This window comes from Chroicocephalus ridibundus, chromosome 10 (assembly GCF_963924245.1).
Source record: "Chroicocephalus ridibundus chromosome 10, bChrRid1.1, whole genome shotgun sequence".
Taxonomy (NCBI): domain Eukaryota; kingdom Metazoa; phylum Chordata; class Aves; order Charadriiformes; family Laridae; genus Chroicocephalus; species Chroicocephalus ridibundus.
The window spans coordinates 25,165,648-25,193,177 of record NC_086293.1 but is presented as its reverse complement, the minus strand read 5'-3'; the positions used below and the strand labels follow the sequence as shown (position 1 = coordinate 25,193,177).

The following is a 27,530-nucleotide window of genomic DNA, read 5'->3' as shown; positions in this document are numbered from 1 at the left end:
CCCCGATTGGCCGTAGGGCGGGGCGCGGGGGGGAGAGAGAGGGGGAACGCGTGCGCGCGCGCGGGCGGGGCGGTGCCGGTGTGAGGGAAGCGCAGCGCCGCGTCGCGCCGGGCCGGTGAGCGCGCACGCCCCCGCCCCGCCCGTTTCCGTTCGCCGCCGCTCGAGCTCGGGGCCTGTGGAGCAGGAAGCGGCGGGAGTGAGACCCAGCGCTAGGCCGCAGGTACCGGAGAGGGGACGGGACGGGACGGGACGGGACTTTCCGCCGTATGGGGGGGGGGGGGGGCGGCTCACCGGCTTTCCCCACACTCCCTCCCTTCGCGGCGCCGCCACCGCCGCCGGGTGGGGCCCGCCCGCCGCAGCCTGCGGGCGGGGGCGGACGGGCCCGGCCGAGCCTCTCGCCGCCGCCGCGTCCGGGCGGCATCGCGCGCACAAAAGGGGAGGGCGTGTGCGGCCGCCCCTCTGAGAGCCCCCGGGTTTCCGGGGCCGGTAACGGGGCCTTTTCCGGGCGGCGAGAGCGGGGGAGGGGAGGGAGGGGCGCGGCCCCGGCGGCTCCCCTACTGGAGCCGCCCGCGCCTCGCCCTCGGCGCCTGGGCCGCGGCGGGGACCCCGCTCCCGCCAGCTCCGCTGGAGGCGGCGCGGAGGCGGCGCTCTCCCCCCCGCCGCCACGGGGTGTGACACGAGTGGGCACCGGGCGGTGGGGGTGACCCGGCTGACTGGCAGCTTGTTGTGGTGACGTCACCCGGGCGCGCGGGAGGCGCCGACGCGCGGAGCCGGGCGGTGGGGGTGAGCCGGGGCCGCGCCGCCGCGCGTGGGTCGCCCCGGGGGTTACCCCCCCACACACACCCCGCGCCCCCCGCCGGCCCGGGGGCGCCAGCGCCGCGGAAATCCCGCAGTCCCTCCCGGGTCGCGTCGGCGTTCAAACTTCTGGCCAGCGGAGAAACCGCCTTTCGGAGCCTAACTGAAAACTTTTAATTGAGGGGGGTTTGTTCGTTTGTTTTGTGTTTTGTTTTAGTTTTTTTTACCGGAGCCGGTACAGCCTCAGCAGGCCGAGGGCACGCGGACAAGTGTGTAGCAAAAAGAGCTCGGTTCGGGGTTCAAACGGACCGTTAGCACGATCGGCTTCGTGTGCCATGACAGCCTTGCCTTAGACTGAAAATTGCCCAGCTTAAAATTAAACGCTGCCTAAACCTTTTTTTGCCAGGAAAGCCATTCCTGCAGGGGCGAGAGGAGCCCCGGGACTACTTCAGTTGTCTGTGGGTCTAAAAAAAACCCCAAGAAACTTATTACAGAGGTTTATGGAGTTAAAGTTGTTACAGACTCAGGACAAAGTATTGTTCCCAGTCAAACGATGCCTTAACTACTTAGATATCCCTTGAAGTCTGTCTCTGCGAGGTGTCTGGAGCGGTGGGGGGGGGCGGGGGATGGGGGGGTGGGGGGGGGTGTGTGTTTGTTTGTTTTCCGTTGCTGCCTCATATCCAGCTTTTGTTTCTCTCCCGGTAGAGCTCACCTGTTTGTGGCAGGGAACCCTTCATGGGCAGTGGTTCCCACCCGCCCTTTCTGTATGTGATGCAGGATTTGGAGAAAACCGAATCCTAGGACCTGCCTAGGGAATGTTGGATTAGTTGTTCCTGGTTTTTCCCACAGAGCTTAGACTACGTAACTATTCTGCTGTCTACGTGGATTTTTAAAACATTTTCTAATTTTTATCTCAGAAATCTCAAAAATTAGTTTTTCTTGTCCTAAACGTTGTTTGTGACTCAAAGTATTGGTTTCTCCAGTAGCTTCATTTTGGAATTTTTTTTCAGTAGGGAGATATGAAGTCTCTCCCTTCCTGAAAACATTGTTCATGAAAATACTTACTTTCTGTTGAAGGCGCTCCAAATGCACCTGTGTGCCCTCCTCCTGCCCTTTTCTGCCCTTACCCAGCTCTCCAGCCGCACAGCGCTAGCATTTCTTTTTCAAATAGGCAGACTAATTCTGGCTCCGATTTGGACCAAGGTTGCACGTTTAAAAAAAGAAAAATTGCCATTAGCCTTATTTCATTTTAATTAGTTCACTGGAATGCCTAACAGCATATTCAGCATAAATGCTTGACATAAATTAATTTTAATGGGCGATTTGTGTCATTTAACACTAGAATATGTGCTTGTTGGTTTGGGTGGGTTTTTTTTTTAATAATTTCTCAAGACATAAATGCACCTTCACACAAGGGGCAAAAGAAATTCAGTCGGAGAGCTCAACCGAGCAACTCTTATATTATCCCTCCTCGTTCACCAAACTCATGTTCTGGCTGAGTGCCACTGCAATTGAGCGCCAGAGGCGGGGAGTTCTCCGAGCCAGGAATTGACAGTAAAAACATCCTAAATGATCTTAACTGCCACCAGGATGTAGGGCTAGCGATGGCTCTTCAGATAAGTAAATTCCAAATAAAAACAATTTGATAGTTTGGAGGCGCTTAGAAATATTGTCGCCTTTCCTCTTTTTTTTAGGTAAGTCTTGTTTTTCCTACATCTTACACTTTGCCTTTTTTCTTGCAACATATTTACATTGCCCCGAACCCTGATGGCTCCTCTTTACACCATTTCTGTGGTCCACTCAGCCCTAGAAATTTCTGAGCTTAGCTCCTACTTCCTCACTAGCCTATTTTATCTTCTCATGCAATCTCTCTGAAACATTTGATTCCCGGCTGCTGTGATATCATTAGGTTTTTTCCAAGTCTCCGCTCAGAAACTATCTTCTACCATTTATACTAAACTCTAATCTGGCTCACGTGTTATTCCACATCCGTTTAAACTCTCGTGCACTGCTCTGTTGTCTTACGACTTATGTTCAAATGCAGTTTAGCTAATGTGGAGGAAAAGTTTTATCAGTGAGTTTGAGGAAGTTAGCACGTCGATAAGGCTAGCCAGCATGCCCTTTACATCTGAATTGATCTGTGATGAGTCTGTTCTAGTAAACAAGTAGTGAGGGTGAAACCCTATAATACAGAAGAGTGCTGTGCAAAATAAATGCACCTAATGGCTGCTTACCTTCATTCCCAGGGATAGAGCAGTGCACCTGCGCACACCTGAACGCACAATGAAAGTCCTCTGCTCTTTGCCTGTTGGTGTGGTCCCTCTCCTGTGACACTGGGCACTGTATAAATAGCTATGTAGAAAGAAGTAGCTGCTTACTACTTTTGGGTTCATCTCAAAAGTAAGCACAAATATCTCAAAAGACTGCCTCCAGTACGCTGGTTAAATTATCGTTGCTTTAAGCCATTTTACACCATTGTTAGGTGTCCGGGTGCCTTCTGGTCTTGATGTCATCTCTGTTCCCACCTCATTCTGAACTGTGAACAAAAGCTACCAAAAGCATAATTGAAGTTGGTAGAGCAACTCTGATCTGTCTGTCCTCTTTTCTGTCATTTTCCTATCACCGTGTTTTCACTTGAGAAAGGCATTTGAGACAGTAAAAGAACTAAGGCATCCATAGACCACCTTTTAATTAAGATAGTCGCCATCCACTGTTGCGTACACACAACTAACAGCCAGTCCTCCGTAAGTGAATCATCTAATTAAACTAATCAGAACAAGGTTCACTGTCTTTCTCCGATCAGCCTTCATGACCAAGGTCCCTAGTAGAAGGAACAGATGGAGAGCCACTAATATACCGAGGAAAATTGGGCAGTACACCCACAATGAACATGAGGTCTTTCTTTCCTCAAGCTCTGACAGTTGTGGGGGTTTTGTTTGGGGTTTTTTTTTGTTGTTTTTAATCAGAAACAGGGCTGAATTCAATCTCTTTGCTCAGTTAATTAGCAGTGCTTTGCAACAATAAATAGTCCTGTCTCACCTGACCCTGTACTGACTGATTGAACTGCCACATTTGGAGCAGATCTCTAGTGTGGATGTGTACAAAGTGATTCCTCCTCTTCATCTTCACAGTTTTAAGGAAGGTTGTCTTTGCGTGTGTCAGTGGTTTGAAAAAACTAGCAGCTCTCCAAGTACCAGTTATCTCTGTTTGCATTCCTTGCTAACATTTCATTTTTCTTATATTTTACACCTGGAGGCTCTTTGTTCGTCACCCTCTGCCTGCTCTGTAGAAATCATGTGAGGTGAGAAGGCTGTCTTACAGTAGGATCTTGACTTGGTACTGACAAAGTGAATTGGCTCATTTTTTGAACCTCAGTCCAAAAGCTGTTTGGAAAGGCTGAGTTCCATGTAAACCACAGCAGAACTAGGCTTCTGCGCTTCAAATTGAAAATGTTGTTGGGAGGATTTTAAATTATACTGTGGAATGTTGACAGATGAGAATGAGCATGCAGTTTGGGATAAAGAAAGTATTAGAAATAAGAATACAGCCTTCAGAAAGTTCAAGTCATGAAGATGACTAGAAAAGTAAATAAGAACGTGGACTCTAGCAAGTCAGATGAAAAATACAAGGACCTGCCAGAAAGACTCTGAGCAACATCATACTAATAGCAAAAAAAAAAAAAAAAAATCTTTTCCAGGTACATGAGAAGCAAGAAGGGTGCTGGAGTCTGGAGGGCCAGTAGATGATGAAGAAGTGAAAGAAATGTTTGATGATGAAGCCATCAGTAGAAAGCTAAATGACTTATGTGTATTCCTATTTACTGTGCAGGAGTCCAAAGAGGTTCCTATGCCAGAAATTCTCTTTATGGGGAACAGGACTCATTGGAAGATCTGTCTCTGCTTGAAGTGTCAGCAAATAAGTGTTTAGAGCAAAATGATAAATATAGTTGCAAAATGCCAAGACCAGATGGTGCTTGCCCAAGGGTTCCAAAGGAAACTCAGGGATGAGATGACGGAATTATTAATTATGCTATGTAACTTCTCACTTAATACCTTGAAGCCAGAGAAGTAGGAAGTTGGCTTACGTGGTAGCAGTTCTTAAAGATAGCTCAGCAGGAGATCACGGAGTTCAATGCCTGTTTTAAAAATAAATTCTAAAAAAAAATGTAAACAGATGGACTTATGGTGGGAGAATGTCAACATGGCTTTTGCAAAGGAAACAGCACTGCTTAAATTTACTGGAGTTTTTGAATGACTTGACAAGCACAGAGAAGGGAAGTTTGGGACAAGAGAAGAATAGGCATCTGTGTTGCACCTGTATTGTTCAGCATACTCATAAATGATCTGGTGAGAAAGGTGTTAAGTAGTAAGGGAAGAAAAGACAAGAGCTGACTAAGAAGAACTGCAGCTCAGCTTTCTGACACCAAATTACAGGCAGTAAAATGTCAAATGAAATTTGTTCCAGATAAATGCAAAGTTGGGGAGGAAAAAAAAAAAATCTTAGTTTATGCACCGTTGGGGTGAAGGTTAATTATTGCTACTTACGAGAAAGACCTTGTCATAATTCTGTGAAAATGGAAGTTTAGTGTTCCAGAGTGATCATATGATCACTGGGGCTTTGGGGCAAGGAATAAAGAAGAAAACAGAGGGATAGCATCATGGCTCTCAGTTCTTAGCATGCCGATTGCTGTGATTTTGCACAAAGCAAGATGGACTTTGAGATACAGTGCAACTGGAAAAGCAAGGAGGAGGCTGAGAAGAATGATCAGGGATAAGGAATGGATTCCATACAAGGGATGCTTAAAAAGATTTGAACCCTTCAGCTTGGCAGAGACATGACTGACCACAGTCTGGTCCAGATCAAAACCAACGGTGCTTTTCCTGCAGTCGGTACTGAGACCGCAGAGTGCAGCGCCACGAAGTGCTTTGAATGACAATGATTTACATGACTTCAGAATCAAACAGATTAAATAACAGAAGAAAATGCTATCAAATGGGCTGTTGAGCACAGAGATTAACAAAACTAAGAATACCGCCAAGCTGGAAACTGAGAAAATACACTTGCAGAAGTATCAATGCCTTTGCTCCTTCTTTTACTCAGTCATCTGAGAACCCTGCGTGTGTCAGGCAGGGTGCTGGACTTGACGGGTGTTTGATCTGAACCGGTGCAATCTCAACCGATGTCTTGTGGTGGGAGCAGTGGGGGAGCACAGGTGAGAGTGTCAGCTATGGGTACAAAAAGATGGTTGTCTGGAAGATTGTGTTAGTATCTCTTATCCATACATGCTTCTGCTGCCAGCTGCGGGGCAGTGGTGGGTGCCTAAAGACAGCAATCTCACGCAAGCAGAACCTGCCTTGGTCAGCATGTGGGTGCCCCAAGTTCTCTTTGACGTGCTGGAGGTGCCTGGGCAGAGAGGATACCAAGGAAAAAAAAAAAATCACAAATGCAAAGCGTTTTGCAGATTGCATGAGTGGAAATCCACAGATCTGCTATAATTACCTCAATATTAAGCTCTAATCTCATTTTGTGTAAAGTAATCTTGGGACTCGGTATTGCATAAGAGAAGTGCTCTGATAAGTCATCATACCTGCAGATAACAAAGATCTGGTCAGTAGGGGCAAAGTAACAAGAATGTTAAGTGAGTGTGGAAGGACAGCAATGGCAGCCACAGGTCCTGAGGACAAAATACTACTTTCTGCCCCCGTTGTCCCAGCTTTGCCTTCAGCCTTGGAGACGGACTTGTCACGGTAGAGTAAGGCAGGGGAGAAGTGATGGAATTAGTCATCTCTTCCCTGAGTTCTGAAGTGGTGTTAATTTACTAATTATATAGAAATAGGGAGGTGAACAGCGTAGGGGTGAACTTTGCAGATAGTCAAGAACAAAGGAAACTTGCAGTAGACTAGGAGGACCTTCTTGCTAAGCTTGGTGTTTGCAAAACAGGATGCAGGGTGACAATGCTAAAACAGAGGGGTTTGCTTGCACATATTGCTGTTTTAGTTTTTAACAATTTTTGGCTTAAAAAAGATGTTTCAGGAACCTCCTTTTGCGATATTTTTCCCCAATCAAGTGTTGAAAGCTAATTAAATAGCCTGACTTGGAAAGGAAATGAAAGCATCTGTTTTGTTTGCAGTTAAAAAACAATGCAAGAAAGCCCTACAGATGAAATAGGAGAAAAGTAGAAACCAAAAGTAGAAAATACAAAACAGAAGCTCAAAAGCATGAAAAGTAACTAGGAGAAAAAAGGAGTTTGAAGAGAAACCTATGACTAAGAAATTATGGATCTAAAAAGTTGAAATGTGGTAGAAGGAGCGAAGCCTTGCTATGTGCCCTGCTGCGAGGCGAGGCCTGCCTTTGCTTTGAGCCTGGCTCGTCCCGTGTGCCCTTGTCCTTGCAAGGACTGAACGCTCAGGCCCCAGCCTTTCTCACTGCTGCTTAGGATCCTATTAGAGAAGTGTCCGTAGTCGTTTTCTTCCTTAGTTGCATCTCTTCCAGATCGCCCTTTTTCCAGTTCTGCCATGGTTGTTCTTCACAGGGACACTGTTCTATAGTTTAATCATCCGGGCTGCCCTGCTTTGAGTCATTTCCAGTTCCTTTACAGCCTTTTGACACGGGGAGGATCACAACTGCACACAGAGTCAAAAAACGCAGGTGGGCTTGTAGGTTCCTACATCAGCTTAATGATTTCTGGTTTGTCCATTTTTTCCTAGTTCTTAATACTGGCGTTTTAATTTATTTAATTTTTTTTTAGCTCTTCAGAGTGTCGAGCATGTATTTTAAAGGAGTTAACTATATAACCCTAAAATATTGCCCTTGATTAGCAGAGATCAGTTCCTGGTCCATCGTTTCATAGAGGAAGCTGAATCTGGTTTTTACCTTGTGTATCACTTCACATTTATCTATCTCAAATTTTATTGCTTGGGCACAGGGTCTGTTAAGGTTCTGAAAATCATCACAGTAAGCCCTTGCCTTTATTACCTGAAGATCTTGGCATCATCAGTAAATTTTGTTGTATTGCTACTTTTCCTCGCTTTTTCAGGTCATTTAGGAATGTCGAGCTGTGCAGGTTGGTCTTCTGTGAGAGCTGAGCATCTCTTTCTGTCTAGTTTCCTATCTTTTGCCAGTTATTTGTCTGTACACAGGGAACTTCCCTGTAATCAGGTATTTTGATTAGCTCTTTAAATTTAAAAAAAAAAAAAAAAGTTGAATGGTATTGTATGCCTAATCTGGCCAGATTTGGTAATTGACACCTCTGTTTTGATATATATAATTCGGCTCTGAAGATCTGTGGCCTGAAAATAGGGGGGTTTTATATAATTTTTTTTTTCCAGAAAGCTCTTTACATACTGCAGCAGTTAAAGGAGTTTGAAAGGATGCTAATATGCAGTAATAATGAAGAGAAGTAGGACAACCTTAATGATTATAATCCCATCAGAGTAAAACATCAATCCCAGGTACAATAATGGAATAAGTAACGAAGCGTTCAGGAAAGAATTAAGGCAATGTCACTCAACCCGGACTGGGGGAAATAGAAACAATTAGTGTTAATTGTTTCAGTTTGGTTCTTAAGTACAGGTGTTCATCTTAGCCTTCGGTTAGCACTTGACAGTAATTGCACGTCATTTTCAGTGAGAAACGAAGCCAGTACAAAATCAATACGGTTCCTATTAAATTTAGTAGAAAGAGGACAGCTTTAAAAGGCAAGCGGAGACTCCAGTGAATCTGTGCTTAGTGAGAACATGAAGGAGTTACCTCTTGGGCTGTATTTCTTACCAGTCACCTGGAAAAAACACAAAATAACGGTATGAAGAAATTTGCAGAGGCCAAGTAAATGAGGAAGTGACAAATAAAACCGGATCGCTAATGCAGAAAATGTAACTTAACTGCTGGAGCAAGAAGCATGGCAGGGGATTCTCTGTTATCGCCTGTTTTAAAGTCAAGATCATCTGCACTTGAGTTAATGCAAGGAGTGAAACGCCTACCGGGAACGACCAAGCAGCAGCGTGTTTGCACTTGAAACACAGCTCGGGGTGTGTTTCTCTGGTACGGTGCGAGGGGATAGAGCAGCACACGCTTGTCAAAGCGCGGCGCTCTCTGGGACGCAGCAGTGGCCCCGCTGCCTTTAGGGCTGCGATGGACGGCATGGGACGGGAAGGTACGTGGGCTTCCAAGGGCCCTCCTGGCTGAGGCACTTCACCGAGACACCTCTGCCACTTTGTTACTCCTCACGCTAGGAGCAGACAGCTGGTAGATATCCAGATGCTACTGTCAAAGGTGTAAAGGTATTAAAAAAAAAACAAAACCAAACACAACTCTGTGCTAGGATGCTTCAGTCTGGAAAGTCTGTTGTGTGAGAAGCAGAAAGAGGGTGAGTGAGGTAAATGTTCATTCGCTTTCCATTTCGGAGTTAGGAGGCAGTAAAAGAAATTAATAGGGACAATCTTGAATTTGAAGGAAGTGGCTTTACACACAATGTGTAATTAAGCTGTGGGAACTCCCTCCAACAGGATGTTGTGAGTGCTGGAAGTTTACATGGGTTCAAAGGGAGTCTGTACAAACTCATGGAAGAGAAATCTGTTTGAGGTTACCAAATTCATGGGAACAATGTCTGACCGAAGAAGCTCCTGAGCTGAAAATGGTTGGAGGACAGAGAGCATGGAGGGGGAGGCTTCTTGGTTCTTTTTCCTCTTATGCTTTTGTGTAGGAATCCACTCCTAAGCCGGTCCTGAATGCCAGATGCTGAGGTGGAGAGACTGAAGTCCCAAGGCAATATATCTGGTTTTATGTGTGTGTAGACGTGTAGTGAGAGGTGGTGTATGAGTCTCTAGATGTAGCAAATATAAGTTTAGCTGCAGGGACAAGTTGGTCCCCTGGTCAGTGTCCGTGCTGGAGATGCTTGCGGGACACAGTGCCAGGTATAGAGGGTTGCACAGGTTATGGCTTGGGTGTTTTAGCAAAAGATCATTTGTCTTCTCCTTGGAGTGTTTGATTGTGCTGAGGCGTCGTTCCTGTAAAGCACGGGTAAAGTACGGGGAAGGAGAGTAAAGCAAAATGTTTTGCTCTTTCCTGTGGTGGTTAGAAATCGAGAAAAATTATCAGAATCCAAAGCAATTTTCTTCTCTGAGAGTCAGATGAATTGTATGTTGTCATACAGGATTTATCCTGAAGAGGAAGGCAAGGGCAAAGGCTGTAATTTGATAGGATGAATCCAGCTTTGAGGCTTCACATGATATATCAGATTAGACGTACTGTGTCCACATGACACACAACACGGATCTAGTACTGCCTGCCGATTCAGGTTTCCTCAAAAACTTTGCGCTGGCAGGCTTTATGCTGGATGAAGTATCTCCTGCCCTGTCCCAGCCATCTTAGAGGCGGCATAAACAACACACTTCTTTGCTTAACTGAAATGTATTGCTTATTAAACACCAGTTTTGTACTTTTGGATAACTCTTGATGACTGTATAAAATTCATCGGTCATTAAGGGTTCACCAGGGCTGGCACTGAACCAATGTTGTTAAGACCTAATGCAGTTAAGCTGACGCTGCTCCTGCTTCTGGTGATGTGGTACAAAGAGGCTTGAGCTGGTTATTTGTGGAGTTAGCTGAGACCTGGTGAGGTTTATTAGCTAAGGTTGTAACACAGCCATACTGCTCCCCATATAAAGCTGGCTCTGGAAATGTACAGCTATCTTTGCAGAGCACTTTTCCTACACTAGTAAAACTTGCCAGACTTGAGCATGGTTAACACAGTCTGAATAAACTGCGAGTAGAAAGCCGAATGCTCTGTTCACCCTGTCCAAGGACCTTCCTGAAGGACCTCTGTCCAGTATTTTAATCCCATTGGATACTACACTGACCTCCTGTGTCATTTTTTCAATTGTGTTTCTATCTTATCATAGAAATCTTCTGTTTCACTGTGGATTACACTTAATGTGCAACATCAGTAGCCTGCCCTGTGCTTTGCCAGCTTTGTGACTTTTTGAAGTGTTAAATTTCATATATAACCCTCCAAAAAAAACCCAGCAGATATCTTTTTCTTACCAACTGCTCCCACATAGCGCTGTAGTTGGAAATAGGTCTGTTTTGCAGTACTGTCAAACTGCTTTATGTGCTGGATGCTGCAAGGAATATATAGTTGTTTCCCAAAGGCCTTGTTAGCAACGCTTTAAATAATTTGGCTTATCAATTTATGAATGCAAGTGTCCACAGGCAAATTTGCACAGAATTAAGTAAATTTCAATAACTGAAATAAGATGTGTTGACTGTCTCCTTCATAGTGGTGACTGCATTCGTGTTTTTAGTGTTTGTATTCCAATGGCTTGTAATTGAACTGTATTTCTACCCCAGTAATACTTGATTTCAAGTTGTACGTGGTACCAAATGAGTGTGGTCACTCTGAGCATGGAGTTCATCTGGCTTTCCTTTCAGTGCAGCTGTACAGATGAATTCTATTCTGGGTGTCTTCAGAAATAAAGACAATAAATAAGTGGTCACTTGCAGCAAGTTTTGATGTATGTAGTTTTTCCACGATCTTTTAGGAACGTTGTAGCAGAAGCATGGGTTATATCTTAACTCCTGTATGTGATCAAATCACTTTTTCTCGTGGTAGTTGTTTTTTTGGTTGTGGTTTGTTGGGTTTTTTTTTACTGTTATTGCAGTTCCATGGCTGTTTGCTACCCGTTTTGCAACTCCTGTAAGAGGTGAATTGGGGTCATAGTTTCCTTTACTTCACAACTATTGCTATTTAAGAGCATAGCCCATCATGTATGGGTTATGTGGGGAAAAAAAACCAGCATGATAGCACACATAGGCTTATGTATGCTCAAAGGAGCTGATTCGAGGTAGCACGAATAGCATTTCGTTAGTAAACTGCAGTGTTTCTGATATTGTTTATACATACTTTCACTAATGAAAAGCGTCGTGGCAAAAAAAATATTACAAAACGTATAGTTGCTGACATTTTCCACTAGGACTTTAGTGGAGGATAAGGTTGAGAAGCTTGCCTCCTATTGGCAACTAAACAGCTGGGAGATGTGGGAATCCTGAATTCTGCTCTAGAGGAGGATGGATTTGAGTGGTTACGTCCTTCTGCCATCCTCCTGGCTTGTTTGCCTGCCCACTCCCTATTCTCTGCTCACAGTCTTTGGACCATTTCCCCCACCCAAATGCTCCATATTCAGTCTCAGTTTCTTCACTATCTGTATACAGTTGCCCTAAAAGCAGACCTGTTTGCTTTTGGGCTCATCTGCTTTCTGCTCCAAACTGTTTTGAGATTCAGGTAGTTCTCAGTTTTGATGCCAGACCTTGCTGAACAGCCAGAAGAAAACTGTGGGAAAAGCACGCTCATCCATGTTGTCTTCATCACTGCAGTCTTTGGGGAAACTCATTCCTCCTCCCCCTCAAACTTGAATAAAAGTTGAATATTTTAAGAGTAAATTCAGGTCCTGGCGCAGAGGCAGTTCTCCCCTGTGGTAGGTAGAGGGCAGGGCTTGGCTAGTCGGGATGGGGGATGCTTGAGCAGGTTTGGTCTTCTGGTCCCTGAGCCTTGCTCATGTTCCTCCTGATGACCCCAGGGCAGGGCTGACTGAATGAAGGGGGAAATGACGCAAGTGAGAAGAGTCCCAGGCTATAATTCGCTCGATGGCCAACTGTTCAATTGCTGAGTGTGGAGGAGTTAGCAGCAAAGCAGTCTTTACAAGATTTCAAAACCCTTGCTTTCCAAAATTTTGGTTTTAAGGACTTCAGCAAGATTAGGTGAGAAAGAATTTAAAAGGTGTTTTCCCCTCAACATCAGAAACATCATTAATGGTCCTGCTGAACTGCTTCTGCTGAGTTCTTGCTAACATATGCAGTAATCCAGATCTTTTTTGACAAACTTTATACAAAGGATTTGCCCAAATGACATAGCAGGCAATATAAAGTTGGTAGTAGTTGATTGGTAATTGACATGAAATCTAGTCGGGATACCTATGCGATGGTAAAAGTCTGTTTCTTCCACCTTATTACTTTCTCCAGGATGAGATCCAGAGCTAAACAGGCAAACCTGCCATGTTTGTTACCAGCTTATCCAACTTCAGAATATCAACAGCATGTCCACAGTTTCAAACTGAAAGAGGGTAGATTTAGATTGTATATTAGGAAGAAATTCTTTACTGTAAGGGTGGTGAGGCACTGGAACAGGTTGCCCAGGGAAGTTGTGGATGCCCTGTCCCTGGAAGTGTTCAAGGCCAGGCTGGATGGGGCTTTGGCAACCTGATATAGTGGGAGGTGTCCCTGCCCAGGGCATGGGGGTTGGAACTAGATGTTTGGGTTCCTTCCAACCAGAACCATTCTGTGATTCTGTGGTCCTCACTCGTGCTGTGTGGCCTTGGGATTTGCAGGAAAGGAGGCACTGGAAATGTTGTTCCTTGGAAAAATAAATAGCGTGCTGAAGTGAAGAGGCAAATTCCATTGCAGTAAACAATAATACTTAGGGGGGGAGTACATTTAAAACAAGGACAAGAATATTTTCCCTATTTCTCATTCTTCTGCAGTATTTGCTAGATTCTCTTAACAAGCAGGGTTTTATGCTGCCTGAGTCTTGGAGCCTCACTGCACTTAGAAATAGCAGCCTCACGTAACAAGGATATTAGTGTGGCAACTCAGCAAACAGGAGCTCCTTGTGTTGTAACCTCCTGTGATGTTAGTGGGATTGAGTAAACGATGTCTAAAGCTCTTGTAATACCTGTGAAAGGCACTGGCCTAGGTGGAGGAAATGTCATAATTTAATTTCTTCCATTCAGATGAGTCACTGGTGTCATATTGTGAGAGTTTCCACTTCCAATCTAGCAGACTAGCTTGTTTTAAGAATCCTATAAATGCAAAGGTGGGAGGAGTGGCTCATTTAAGAGTAGGAAAAATTGCAGATCTGTCGTCTTGCTGCAGAAAACGGCACAGATTCCCCTAGATCATCACTGCAGCCATTTCGTTACACCAATTGGGATAGAATATTTCTTGACCAATGTTCTGTCTGCATCATCAGTGATGCTGTTCCAGCAGCTTTCTGTATTTATTGGTCTGTCCCTGCTCTATGCATTGCATAAAAGGATGAATGTGTTCAGTTACAGTGAGGTAGTGGCAGCTTGGATTTGGTCTATTTGTAATATCCTCTTAGGTAGCTTGTATAGTTTTTTTTACCTCTAAATGTAGACACATACTCACTGGTGACAGGCAGTACTGCAGCTAATACTAACTTGCACCTAATGTAGGTACCGTACACCTAAAATGAAAATTGCTAGCAAAGTGCTTTTTGATTCTTTTCAAAACACCCTGCTCGTCCAAATTTCATGTATTTCCAGGCTTCAGAATAGTTGATTAAGAAAACCAGAGCATGTCAAAATGCAGCAGAGAGACCCAACTGCTGTGAATGTGTTGTCCTTGTGATATGCAACACTAAGATGTAGCTCTGTTCTAAGCAGTCAGGTTTTTTTCTCTGTTGTGCTATGGAGATGTTGCTTTTCTGAGTATTTGCCAGACCTCAAAATCCCTTATAGCTACCCACTGGATAGGAATGTATTTATTTTAACTACAAATAATTAGCTAAAAGATGATCTGCACACTGAATCCTCTAAATTAGGAAATTAGTATTGTAAATATGCTTTGTGCATGGATTACAAGGTGCTGTTCCTGTGGCCAAATATCTGCTAAAATTTGAAGAACAAATTGGGGGTTTTGGACAGGTGGCACCACTAGAACAATTTCCATATGCATGGAGACCTTCAGCGATACAGACAAGATGAATCTGTTACAAGAAGAAAGTTGGGTGCAGGCCCAACAGCAGTGTTCCATCCTTGAACATCCACGTGTTGAATAGAAGTGAAGTATATTGTTCAGGCTGCGAGTAAGGGTTCAACCTCACCAGTAGAGAAGAAACTTCAAGTACCATAAAACTGTAAAGTCTGTAACCACTGATGTCGGGAAGAAACCAGCAGTTGTGATGTTTGGTGACTTCCTTCCAAGGTTGATGGAGGGCTCTATCCAGTGATCAGACCTGACATCCTGCGGTGTCTCTGTCTACCCAGCATTTATAATTTGAGCTGTTTCTGAAAATTTGTTGAGGTCCACAAACAAAGTAGCCTCAGCCCGTGCTGGATGCCCAGGGGAACGATTGAGGTAAGCAAATCTAAAGTAACTCCTAGGACTTTGGAGGCAAGTGGAAGCTTCAAAGATTTAAGTGGTCATCTTTGCATCCATCCTGAATTGAATTTTATACAATGCATTTTTTCCAAGGACATTATGCAGAGGGAATTCTTCTGTGGTAATGCTCTGGAAGGTGAAACTAAAGTAAAAAAAATGAGGATGCCACAGGTCACCAAGAAAGATAAGGCTTTTTGTGAGCATCGTGGCAGGATCCTCTAGAAGTTGGTGTTGAGGGAGTTTTAATTACCTAGATGTTCGATGTACTAGATGGAAGGGACTGTTGAGGAGGTTTGAGATGTCCTGGTGACCGACCTGCACATAAAGGACTGTGAGCAGGGGAGAGTCTCATGGGGTGGATCCTCGGCAGCTGGAGGGAAGCTGAAGGGCACCGTGATTGACAGAGTGGTCTTTCACGTTAGGTCCAAATAATGTCAACAGATCTCAGGGAAGATTCAGGCAGGGAGAGTTTTGTGAATATCTCTTTTTCAGGAAAAAGATATTCAAATAAAACTCCTGAATTTTTTTTTATATATAATGTTCAAGCTGCGTTGTTGGTTTTTTTTGGGGGAGGGTTTATAGAAAGCACTACATTAAACAATGGCTTTTTTACAGAATTGCAGTTTTCTTGTAGACTTTAGGCATAAGTATGTAGAAGGCCAAAGCATAAAATGAGATTCAACTGTCAAGGGACACTTTAAAAAAAAATTTCTAGAGTGACGGAAGTATTTAGAGGAAGATAAAGGAAGAGCTGATCTGAAAATCCACAGTAAAAGACAGTTATCCATAGGTGATACAAAAAAGGTCCCCTAACCTAGGTGCTATTGCAGGTAACACAAGTGATCAAGGGCCACAGCCCCAGCCGCTAGCACAGACGGGAGGAGGAGGGAGGGTACTGAGGAAGGACGGGTTATCCCATTCCGTCATCTACCTGTTTTGTCTCCAGTGTGGTTTCATCAATGGCCTAGATAATTATCTGGGAATCATAATTATTAAACTTGCATCTGAGAGAGGCTATGATTAAGCTGGAGGACAGAACTGGAACTTGGAGGTAGAATAAAACATCAGCCAGCGGAAGGATAAATAAAGGCATGACAGTAGAACATTCAGCTGTGTGAACAGAGAGCAACTTACTATGTAGCAGTCCTAATGAAAAAAATGTGGGAGTTATAATGAGTTAAAAGCTGGGTGTATCAACAGTGTTGTCTTCTGGGGAGGAAAAAAAACCAAACCAAAACAAACATATACTTCCAGTATGGTGTTTAAGCAACAGTATATCCTGGAAGATCAATAAAATAATCCTTCGTCTCTCATTAATTTTGGTAAAGCCCTAGGTGAAATACTGGATTCAGCTTTTGGTCTCCGTGCTTTGGTAAATTTATGCCAATTGGACTGCGCCCAGAAGGGAGCAACAGGAAAGTCTAGGAAATACGATTTACAGAGAAGGCTTGAATAAACTGGAATTGTTTTGCCTGAAGAGAAGACTAAATGAAGGCATGTATTCTCAACTGCACGCGGGAAAGGGAATAATCTATTATCCTATGCCCGTGACAAATAGGATAAACAGTAGCGGGCTTATATTACATCAAAGAAGGCTGAGGATACACATTGGGGGAAATTTTCTCATAGTAAATATTGTGGAGCACAGGAGTAAACCTTCCTTCAGAGCTTTTGTAGGACTCAGCATTACAGTTTTTAAGGACAGATTAGATAAAACTGACAGTAGGTAGAGCTCGTAAGCAGTTGATCTTGACTTAGTACAAAGGACAGATGATTTCCAGTTCTGTAAAAATCAAATATTACCATTGCTAGAAAGTATTCAAAACTGTCCAAAACCACTGAAAGAAAAAACCTTTTTAAAGCTTGGATCATTTTAAACCTTCCACAAATGTAAAAATAACACCAAATCCCAAAGGTGGGGGGGATGGGGGGATGTATACACTTGAGTGTGTATACATATATATTCAGAAGGTGACAGAAGCTCATTTTAGAGATAGATTTGGATTACTGGAGCAGTTGTGTCTGACAAAGCTGTGGTCTGTAAGTCCTTGAGCCCTTGCTGCTTGATGGGCTGAAATGGTCCCTTCTCTGCACCTGGAGCAGAAGTATAGAACCTCTGTAATATCCACTGCTTCTTCACTGTCTCATAGTACTACAGATTGCTTTTAGATGGTTTGTTTTACCTTTTTATTTAATTTCACAAGGCAAGAGAAGAGGCAGAAAGGAGAAAACATTTTTGCTGTGTCTTTTAATTCTCTTCTGTGAGACCTTCTCCCCTCGCCAGCAGCCCAGGTCATCCTCATAGAGCTTTGTACTGGGATTGTCATGGCAAAAATTAACTCACAAGGGTGCTCCCTCTGTGGTATTTTGGTCATGCAATGGTAGGTATTATGGTGGCGTTACTGTTTGCTCCGTTGCCAGGAAGCTTCACAGGATGACTAAGCGGCTTCCCCTGGAGTGCCTTCATGTTATGGAGAAGAAAGTAGTTATGGCGCTGTCCTCATTCCAGGCCCTTGTAGCCAGGCCCCTCCCTAAATCTCTGGCCTGTTCCTGCAGTGGTCACAAATAAATGCCTAGGGAAAAGAAAGAAGAAAGCAGGCACATATATAGTGCTTCCCAAAGTACTCTCTCAGCCTCAAAGTAGTTTTACTGTGGAGATTTTCTGAGAGATGTGGTTTCTGCATTCTTTAACACACGTAGGAGGCTTCTTCCGTGTACTTGCCCCGTCTCCGTTAGGCCTGTATAAGTTTCTTGTTGGAGTTCCCAAGGCCCATTGCCTTCTGGTGGGCTTGAAACCTTTTCTGCTATCTTTGTATTACCACCTCGCATTCGTTTGTGGGAAGTGATGATGAACAATCAATACCTATCCATACTATTTGGGCCATTTGTTACTTTGCAGAAATTTGCCAAATCCAGCACAATCATCTCTTTCAGTCCTACCCTGACTCTAGGCTTTCACTAAACCTATTCAAGATTTCATAACATCTTTCTGAGGCCAAAGTTGCATGTGAGCAAGCCATGGATTTGTACAGTGGTCGTTATCATTGCTCTGGTCCCTTCCTAGCAGTTCCTGCTATTTCATTTTGTTCTTTTTGACTGCTACGTTTCCAGGAGCTTGGTAAGTTCATGTTTCCAGGGGCTTGATACTTGAGCTGATATATTTCTCATGAAATGTAACCATCAGCTTAGACCCCCATGTCATCAAATTTGAAGTTTGGACAATTTTTCTCCTTGTGTGCATTATTAGATATATATTTACAGTGAACTATCTGTAATAACTTCATATCGTTAACAAACTTACAGCTCACTGTTCACACTGGTTTCTGTGTTGCCAATATCGATATATTGAACAGCGGGGAGCTGTGTGGAGCATCATGGTGGTGTCTCCCTCGGTGTGTCCCCTTTACTTAAGGTAAGCTGATAACAGGCGAAATAACCTGATAACAGCGACGTCCAGGAAAGTGGATTGAGGAGTGGGATGCATACTTCCAAAATCCGTTGCAGCGTGGTGGTTGTAATTCGAGGGCCAGGCTGGGTACCTTGAGATCCTTCTGTTGGTGCTCTGACGTGGCAGCCGGGTGCTCCGCAGGCCAGCTGACTTCCACACAGCTTCTGGCACTTTGTAGTTGAGACAACTCGGCGTGACAAGAAAACGTTACTTCCCTCAAATTGAAGCTTCTCTTACTCGGTTACCTAAAAGACACTTTTCAGGAGGTGCTCTAGGACAGTGCTGCTTGCTCACTCGCTACCTCTGGACGTTTCTATCCCAACCTTTAGAATAGGTAAAGAAATGCTAACCCAGGCTGCTCTCCTCTCCTTTCTATTAGTCTTGCACCCGGTGTCTCACCAGTGTGTTGTCAAGTCCTGGGGAATGTTTTTCTCAAACAGATGGGAATTTGAACTTCTGTGATTCCAAATACCTGTCTGTGTCTCTAATGGGCATGTAGACCCAATTCAAAAGTTCTTATTAATTGGAAACTTAGTGGTTGTTAATTATTAGCATCTCAGTTAAAAGCTGCAGCGGAAGAATTAATAAGTTGTCATTTTGTTTTGCAGCTATGGCAGCCATTCGAAAAAAGCTGGTTATAGTGGGTGATGGTGCCTGTGGAAAGACCTGTCTGCTGATTGTATTTAGCAAAGACCAGTTCCCTGAAGTGTACGTTCCCACTGTCTTTGAAAATTATGTAGCAGATATCGAAGTGGATGGAAAGCAGGTATGTGTACACTTCTGTAACAAGTCACAGTGAACGTGCATTTATTCAGAATAGCGTGGAGATCTCCACCACACTTCTTTAATAAGTGGTTAGTACACATGCTTATGTTGTAAGTATATTTTTAAATATTAGACATGTTCCTGTGGAAAAAATATTAGCCTTGCTAGAACCTGCTTATATCTAGTGTCTGTTTAACCAGACTATTTCTGACCTTACACAAGTTGAGACTCTAAAAAACATACAGTTATTTCAAGTAAAATGTTACAGTAGGTGGGAGGGGGTGGAGCAATTCAAAGACGCCTCTACATGTTGAGGACACCGTGCTACTAGTCTTTGGAATTGCGTAGTGGAATCCCTGTTTTGATAGGCACCTGGTATTGTGATTAACAAAGACTAGTTCCTGGAGAGTCTTTTTTCATACTCATTCCTGGCAACATGCAGGATCCTCTTCAGAAGAGATGACTGACAGGCTTCAAAGGGGTTTTTGTAGTGTACATCAGCATCATCTGTCCTACCTGACTGAAGAACAGGTGAATTCTTAGTAGCCAAGCGTACCCAAAGCTCCCTGAGCTTCATTTTTAGTTTGTAGTTCAGTAAACTAATAATTAAAATATTTCCTCTTAGTTTTAAATATTTTGAAAATACATTTTTCAGTCTGTGTGACCTCTGAGTCCTTGGTTTTTCAAACGAGCAAACGTGCCAGACAACTGCTCTAAGAGGCAGTTTTCAGAAGGCTGCTCTCTGGACACTGGATAGGGTGCCTTCTGCATTTACGTCACACAAGGCAGTGTGTGATGTGTAAAATTGTCACTTTCCAGGGTCCTCCGGAAGCACACGAAGCAGCAACTTTGCACTTTGAAAGCTCAACTATTTTCAAACCCTTTTAGGCAGCCATGGCATATGTCTGTTTTGTTACCGTAACCAGGCAGAGCTGACCCGAGTGCCGTGGGCTCTCATGCCAAGTATGTTTTTGGTGCTGATGGTGTTGAGCTTCCCTGTCTCGCCCCTTGCTGCAACATGTGCCCTTGCTCTGGGTTCAGCTACAGTCAGAACATCTTTCAGTCAGTTCTGGTTCAGATGCAGTGACAGATTGATTGAAACTGCTCAGTTTTGATACCGATTTAAACAAAAACTTTATGAGCTAATTTTGGGCTTTGTATTACATTTGATTTCCTAATCATGTTACAGGCAGGGATTGTTTGTGATTTTGGTCGTGACAGTTCGTGCTATTTGAGTCTAAAAAGAGCTTTTCTCTCCCATTATATGGATGGGTAAAAAACCTTGTACTTTTAGACTAATATTAGAGCATGTTTTCCCCCAAGGTGACAGTTTCTGCAGTTTCTGTATTGTATCTTAGACTCTAAGGACTATTGTTTAAAATATGTATGATATCCATTTCTCTCTCTTATCACCTAGTCAGTTGTTCCCCTCTGTCTGAATCTCTGCATCTTTAAATGGGTTGAACAGAGAGTCATGCCCTATCAGCTGTATGCAGCCGGTATCTAAATAAAACTTGCATGAGCAGCTTGAGCAGTGCATTTTCTGTTGTGGAAATGTCAGCTGAATTTTTTTTGTAACGAAATGACATACTTTATCTGAGCACTTTGTCTTCTGACAACTTGATTACAAAAGTTTGTAGGAGAGCAGTACTTCAGACTGTTCTGTTTGACAGCCTCTGTCTTCCTAGAAAAGCATTACCAGAAATGTTCAGAAGCCATGTGAAGACAAAACAGCAATGGTACGAGATGCAGGGGTTTTTTTTTAGGTAGAGCAAAGGAGCTGATTCCAGTGTCATGTGAGGGAACCCTTAACAGACATACGTGTAAAAAAAAAAAATATGAACGTTTGCCACAAAATTCACATTTGTAAATTCAGAGGTGACTCTGAGAGGAGGAGTATTTCTGACTGAAATATGGAAGAATTTTTTTGTATATGTGTGCAACTAAAGCTTTTTGATGTGTTGTATCTTCACAATTTAACTGAACTGTTGCATTACACGTTCAGGCTCACATTTGGGTTCTGGTTCTGCCCATTTGTCTTTATCTGAGTTGCTGTGGACTTTTTTCCTGGAATTTTTGAACATAAGAGTTTAAAGAAGGAGGAACCCACTCCGTTGCAGAGGCAGATGCATCAGAGAATCTCAAGCAAGAGTATACCTCAAGAGCTTTATTATAGTTCCTGCTGTAAACCAGTTGAGAATGTGCATAATCCTAAAAAGCATATACTTAGTCTACTTTCACTGAAAACTAGTATTGCTGGAATGCTTATCACAGAGATTCCCAGCCCTTTGGAGCCCATTCCCATCAATTCTTCTGTCTTGCTTTTCTGCTGATAGTTTTTATGTCCTTTCAGAGAATTGACACTGGTCGTTGATATAAAGAAGTCTCATAAGCTGCAATCAGTTGATTTTTGGAGTTATGGAATGTAATAGTTCTCCTGTCAAAGCGGTTTGTCTTGTAGTCTGCTCCTTTTGAGTGGTGTTAAGTTAAATATTTTACGTGCTACTCGTGGGTTACTAGCTTCTGAATCAAAACTTGCCTGGTGATCTGGCTAACTGCCTTGATCTTTCTCTGCAGGTTGAGTTGGCTTTGTGGGATACAGCAGGACAAGAAGACTATGACCGACTTAGACCGCTTTCTTATCCAGATACTGATGTTATACTTATGTGTTTTTCAATTGATAGTCCTGATAGTTTAGGTAAGTAGATCACTAACTGAATGAGAACTACGGCTCTGTGTCGCTGTATTCCCCTTGGAAATCAGGCTGTAAAATTTATTTTCCTGTGCTGTAATGATTGAGATCATTCCTAGTTTCAAAATTCATTTATAGTTCTCAAAAATTAAGATCTTAAAGGAACCTGTGTTGTTCAGCCATGCCAAGTGGCATTTTGAAAGCCTCGTCAGCACACTGCGTTTACCCAGGGCTCTGCTGCATAGTTCGAGCAACACTTAGGAGGGAGGCAGCTCCCTGGCCCAGATCAGCACCCTCACCCCGGCAACGTTGTCTGCTGGGCCAAGGCACGTCCTGGTGTGCCCGTCCCTTGGGAGGTGCTGCCTTGGTGACCCGAGCAAGCAGGAAGGCTGTGGCTGCACCCTCCTGTGTCCAGGAGCCCTGTGGGTACATAAAGTGTCCACTGAGTAGCATGGCCCACCCAAGGTTGGATTTTATTTTACTTTTTTTATTTCTCCTTGAAAACTGCAGGTTCTTATACACTCAAGACCACACTATATCTATGAAAATAGAGTAAGGTCCTTTCTCTGTAAATGAGAAAGCTAGCTTTGTGTTTTCATCCCTTCCTCCCCCTCCTCCCCATTTATTCAAGGGAGATCAGCTTGAAATGCTCAGAGTTATTGGTCCCAAATAGCCTGGGGTTTTTTTGCTCCCTGCTTGGTGATTTCAAAACATGGGCTAGAACCACTCTGGAGGGGGGCTCTCGCACTGGTGGAAATCATTGAAGGCTGGAGACTGATACTCTCCTAGCCTGCTTTCCAGTGACTGACATCTGCTTCTCGTGGAGAAAAGAGAAGAAAAGAGTTGCCTTATTTATGATTTCTGAGCTCCAAAAACATACGTTTCAAAATTCTGTGTATTAGATGGGCACCTCTTCTGTGTGCAGTCCAAGACTGAAATCTTCACTGATTGATTTATAAATCTAATGCGTAGATATCGACGTCTTTGATCTCACAAAAATGTTTTTGAAGAGGGTAAGGAGCCAGGAGATAGAGGTACTTTTATTCCTAAGAGTCACTGTCTCTGGGGGTTTGGTTTCTGTCCCTTTAAAATAGTAATGACTCCATCCATCCAGTGTGGTCTCCTAAATAAATACATAGTAGTAGCACTTTATTAAGCAAGTGCATTTCTGTAAAAATTCCCTTATCTGCTTCTCACTAGTGGGATTTGTTCACTAGTGGCTATTTGTGAGGTTTCTTGTTGGAATGCAGATGATGTTAAGTTAGATCTTCAGGCACATGGATTCTGTGTGTGTTTATGACCAGCTGCACTCTGACAAGAACCTTCTGTGCAGTGACCGACTGGTACTTGTTTGTACCTGGTCAAAACTATGTCCATGCATTGGGCGGCTCTGAGCCAGGAAAAGTGGGAGATCCCTCTGCTTTGTCTGTTGATGACAGGTGTCAAATTATTTCAACTGGTGCTCATAAATGGGAGACCAGCTCTCTCTTAAATGTATTAACCCACTGAATCCTTTGGAGTTTTCTGCTGCCAGGATGATCACACTCACTGCTAGCTCTCCTGAGGGAGGCTTTTTTACTACGCCTCTGCTCTATCTTACGGATGAACCCTGCCTGCCAGAGTTGTATATTAGAGAGAAACAAGAACGAGACACAAAGGATGCAGGAAGCACAGAAATGCAGTTAATGGAAGGATTAGTCCTGAATGGAGCTGTCACAATGGTTGAAAAATACCATTCCTGCCACAATTCACAGGAGGTTTGACTAAATGAGCAAACAGAACATTCCTTAAGATGTTCCAGTGGCGTTAAGGTCTGACTGGGGTAATGTTTGATAGCTGCTCAGTCTCATTTCGTGCCTTGCCTCTGAAGGGTAGTGGTCGTTGGGTGTGAAAGCGTCTTTTTAGAAAAATCAATGCCAGCTTGGTATCTGGGAAATCCTGATCTCTCTCTTCATCACTTCCACCTGATGCTGTGTTTAGAGACATCTTTCATTGTCTTTGTCTCCTTCCAAAACGCTTTGAGGTTTAGCTGGCAGCGGTGCTGTGGTCATGCCCGGTGTGGCTGTTAACAGCTACGTCCGAGGTTTGAGCCGTGCTCACTTCTCCTGCCTGTGCTACTGCCCGGGCGGCTGGAGAGCCAACAATGGACCTCACCTCCTGGAAACAAGATGGGTTACTGAACCCTGGAGGCAGGGGGAGATGGGCTTAATTAAGTCAATTCTGATCTTGGCTATTTTTTCCTCGCGTCCTGCTCACCAGTATCGGGGCGCCTGTGTCCCTCGGAGCAGTGGGGGGAGCCGTGAAGTGCCAGGCGGCTCCTCAGCTGTGCAGTGTCCAGGGCCCTGCACGCCCTGAGCACGCCAGGTGCGGCTGCAGAATTGCTGGTTTGGCTGTAGTGCAAAAACTGGCTTCAAGATGCCTGTCAAGTTGTTCTTTCAAGCGAGAAAACAATGCCATAACAGTGAACGTCTCTTCAAAAGCTGAATGGAATTTCATGAAGATAAAAAGGGTTATGTAGCCTGCAGGTACATCCACCAGTGAATCTCAGATGTCAGAGCTGCGGAAAGCAAAGCTGAATGCTTTGGGCTGTTCAACTTTCTGCTATATAGAATTTATCGAGGTTCTGCTTTCAGAAGCCCTCAAGTCTTCCATACACAGCTCCATTTAAATAAAAGTCATGTAGGGAAGTTATATTAGGAGGAAAAAGTTTCTTGTATATAAGTGCAAATTCATTTGCTGCAGATAGGGAGAAATGGCAAATCTGCAAATGACTTAGACGAAGTCTTTGTTTCTGTGCGTCTGTAATTAGTGCATAGAACAACATTTCTGCTACAGTTAACGGGAGAGTTTGCAGTGGTTGTTTGATGTTGCTTTTTAAAAGGAAGAAGTGATGTAAAAATTTACACTTCAGGGTTGTGCCCATCTTTAGCTTCTGGAAATAAATGAAGTGTTTCTCCTGAAGCAAAATTTTCCGTAACTCTCTACTTCAGAATTCTGCATGCTGTTCTTTGAAGTACCTTACGCTAACACTTGTCAAGTAGCCACTGAGAGATGTAGAGGAGCCCAGAGTTTAGGTGTCCTTCAGCCTTAAAAGTTATTGTGGAAACACTCGTCTTTTTTGGTAATATTAAAACAGGTCTATTTGCTTCCCAAATTAAGACTAGAAAAAAGGGCGTCAGTGTGGATTAGCAAGCTAAAACTACTCAGGCAGCTGGTGAAAGCTTTAAAATAAAACTCTTCACAGAAGTGCGTTTCAGTACAGATGTAATTCTATTTTCTTATTTTTATTTTTATTCTTTCAGAAAACATCCCAGAGAAGTGGACCCCGGAGGTGAAGCATTTCTGCCCCAACGTGCCTATCATCTTGGTAGGAAACAAGAAGGACCTGAGGAATGACGAGCACACAAGACGAGAGCTGGCCAAAATGAAGCAGGCAGGTTCCTTTTTGATAGTCTTACACTAACTGAAGGAAGCGAACAGTGGTTGCACCAGAGCATTAAATGGGCACCCGCAGCTTGCTGCCAGCTTCCTATGGGCTGCATAATGAATGCTTACCCGCGACAGAAACCACAAAGTATATACTGCCTTTAATTGAGTGTTTCTTTTTTTATATTTGGAGATTTAATTTTTAGAAAAAAGGCGTTCTCAACAATGAAAATGGCTATATTGGGTTACTAACAGTCAGATGCTCTGCGTGCTGGAGAGCTGGATCTCTGAAAGGGATTAATTAGGAGACAGCAACACATGGAGTGCACGCACACTCAAGTTGTTCTTTATTTTGTATGCTCAGGATGTGAAAGGAAACGGTTTGATTAGTAGGTGTTTTGAGGTGATAACCACAGGTGCTGTAGCTCCTTCCTGAGCCTGTCACTGGGTTTCATTTTCAGATCGTGTCTGAAACCCCCAGCTTGGGTATGGGACTGCAGAGACTCCGCTCGGTCCTGGAATTTTTGCTCCTGTTGCATAATATTTGTTTTTATACAAATACTGAGGCATTAATTTTGGGATTTATTCATAGGCTTTTGTGGCAAAGAGTTGCATAAATGTTTCCTCTGAAATAAGCACTCTTTTGTTCAAGTTTCAAAGGGTCTTGCAGCATTTAAGCTCAGAGGTGTTAGAAGACTGATCGTGTCCTCAAGCACTGGTGCAGTATGCGAATATACCTCTCTAATCCAGGCCGAGATGCATGCTGCATCTTGAGAAAATAACCACGTTTTATTTTAAAATTGCCTTTGTAATTTAAAGGGTCGATCTCAGGGGAGCAGTGAATTATTAATTATGTGCATTTGATCCAGATAGCCCTTTGCGTGGGTGGGGAAGAGAAGATGGGGGTGCGCATCGGTGTGGCTTCGGGTTGAGCTGACCTGTTGCTTTTGCGCTGTTACAGGAGCCTGTCAAACCCGAAGAAGGAAGAGATATGGCAAACCGCATTGGTGCATTTGGGTATATGGAGTGTTCGGCAAAGACCAAAGACGGTGTGAGGGAGGTTTTTGAAATGGCCACTAGAGCTGCTTTGCAAGCCCGGCGTGGCAAGAAAAAGTCCGGGTGCCTTCTCGTATAAAGCGTGGCCAGAGGAAGATGGCCAAAGCAGCACCCTGCACTTGAGTAATTTTGAAGTGCTGTTTATTAATCTTAGTGTATGATTACTGGCCTTTTTCATTATCTATAATTTACTTAAGAGATTTAAAAATCGAGTCATCTTGCTACCAGTATTTAGAAGCCAACCATGATTTTTATAACAATCTGCATCAAATTCATCTGTGCACCCAAGGTTAACCTCAACATTCCTCTAACAAACCTTTTCTGCACTCACAGGATATGCCAGGCGCTAATTGAAGACAATTCTCTATCTTCTTTCTTCTCTCTAGAAAGAGAAAAAGCTGTCAACACAGAGGATTGGTCTGTAACTACTTTATAACTAACGTCCTATTCTAATTGAGTACAACAGTTACGTGGCTGTATGTGGAGTCGAGCGTAGCTTCAGTGCTATCACATTTAGGAAGATCTGATTTTCATGGCTCAGTGGTGTAAAACATTAGTTTGAAAATGTGATCACTCTGAAATGACCAAGTCCCATTCAGCTAAGGAAAAGTGAGGGTTCTGTGGTTTCATGTTAGTTACCTTTTAGTTACTGTGTAATTAGTGCCAGTTTAAATGTATGTTACCAAAAATAAATCTATTTACCCCAGCTTAGATGTAGTATTTTTTGTATAATTGGATTTCCTAATACTGTTACTTGTAACCTCTGCGTTAAGGTGTTCTGGGTTTTTTAAGAAACTGTATTTGAAAATAAAGTCCGATGGAAAGCAGCTGATCCTCTTCCCCTGTTCATTTGTAAGAGTCTGACCCATTTGAATGATTTGAGTGGTCTGCACACCCAGGAGTTTTTTCCATGACATGCTGTAGGGATGAGAAAAGACAGCCTGCTCACACTCAAAGCTTCTGAACTGTTCAGTTGCCTTAAGTTCATTGCTGGACCCAGTTTAAAACTAAGAAAAACAAAAAATGAAACTTTTTGTGTAAGTTTGGTTACCATGTAGTGATCAGACTCCTAACCTGTGAAATTCTTGCTGTTCTGCAGCCAACTAAACTCTTTCTGTATTTTCATTTTTCCAACAACTAATAGAATAAAGGCAGTTTTCTAAGCTCCCTGTA

At 43.5% G+C, this 27,530-nt stretch overlaps 1 protein-coding gene across 1 annotated transcript; it reads left to right on the top strand.

Annotated features, from left to right (window-relative positions):
* The first annotated feature begins 19 nt into the window (after positions 1-19).
* Positions 20-27,530, top strand: RHOA (ras homolog family member A). The gene is made up of 5 exons (XM_063348461.1): positions 20-220; positions 19,027-19,184; positions 21,761-21,881; positions 25,178-25,308; positions 26,263-27,530. Exons 2-5 carry the CDS (start codon positions 19,029-19,031, stop codon positions 26,434-26,436), a joined length of 582 nt encoding a protein of 193 aa, XP_063204531.1. The 5' UTR covers positions 20-220; positions 19,027-19,028; the 3' UTR covers positions 26,437-27,530.

Coding starts and splice junctions, on each gene's coding strand:
- RHOA (XM_063348461.1), top strand. CDS start 19,029: ATGGCAGCCATTCGAAAAAAGCTGGTTATAGTGGGTGATGGTGCCTGT. Junction 21,882..25,177: donor TGATAGTCCTGATAGTTTAG/GTAAGTAGATCA, acceptor TTATTCTTTCAG/AAAACATCCCAGAGAAGTGG. Junction 25,309..26,262: donor AGCTGGCCAAAATGAAGCAG/GCAGGTTCCTTT, acceptor GCGCTGTTACAG/GAGCCTGTCAAACCCGAAGA.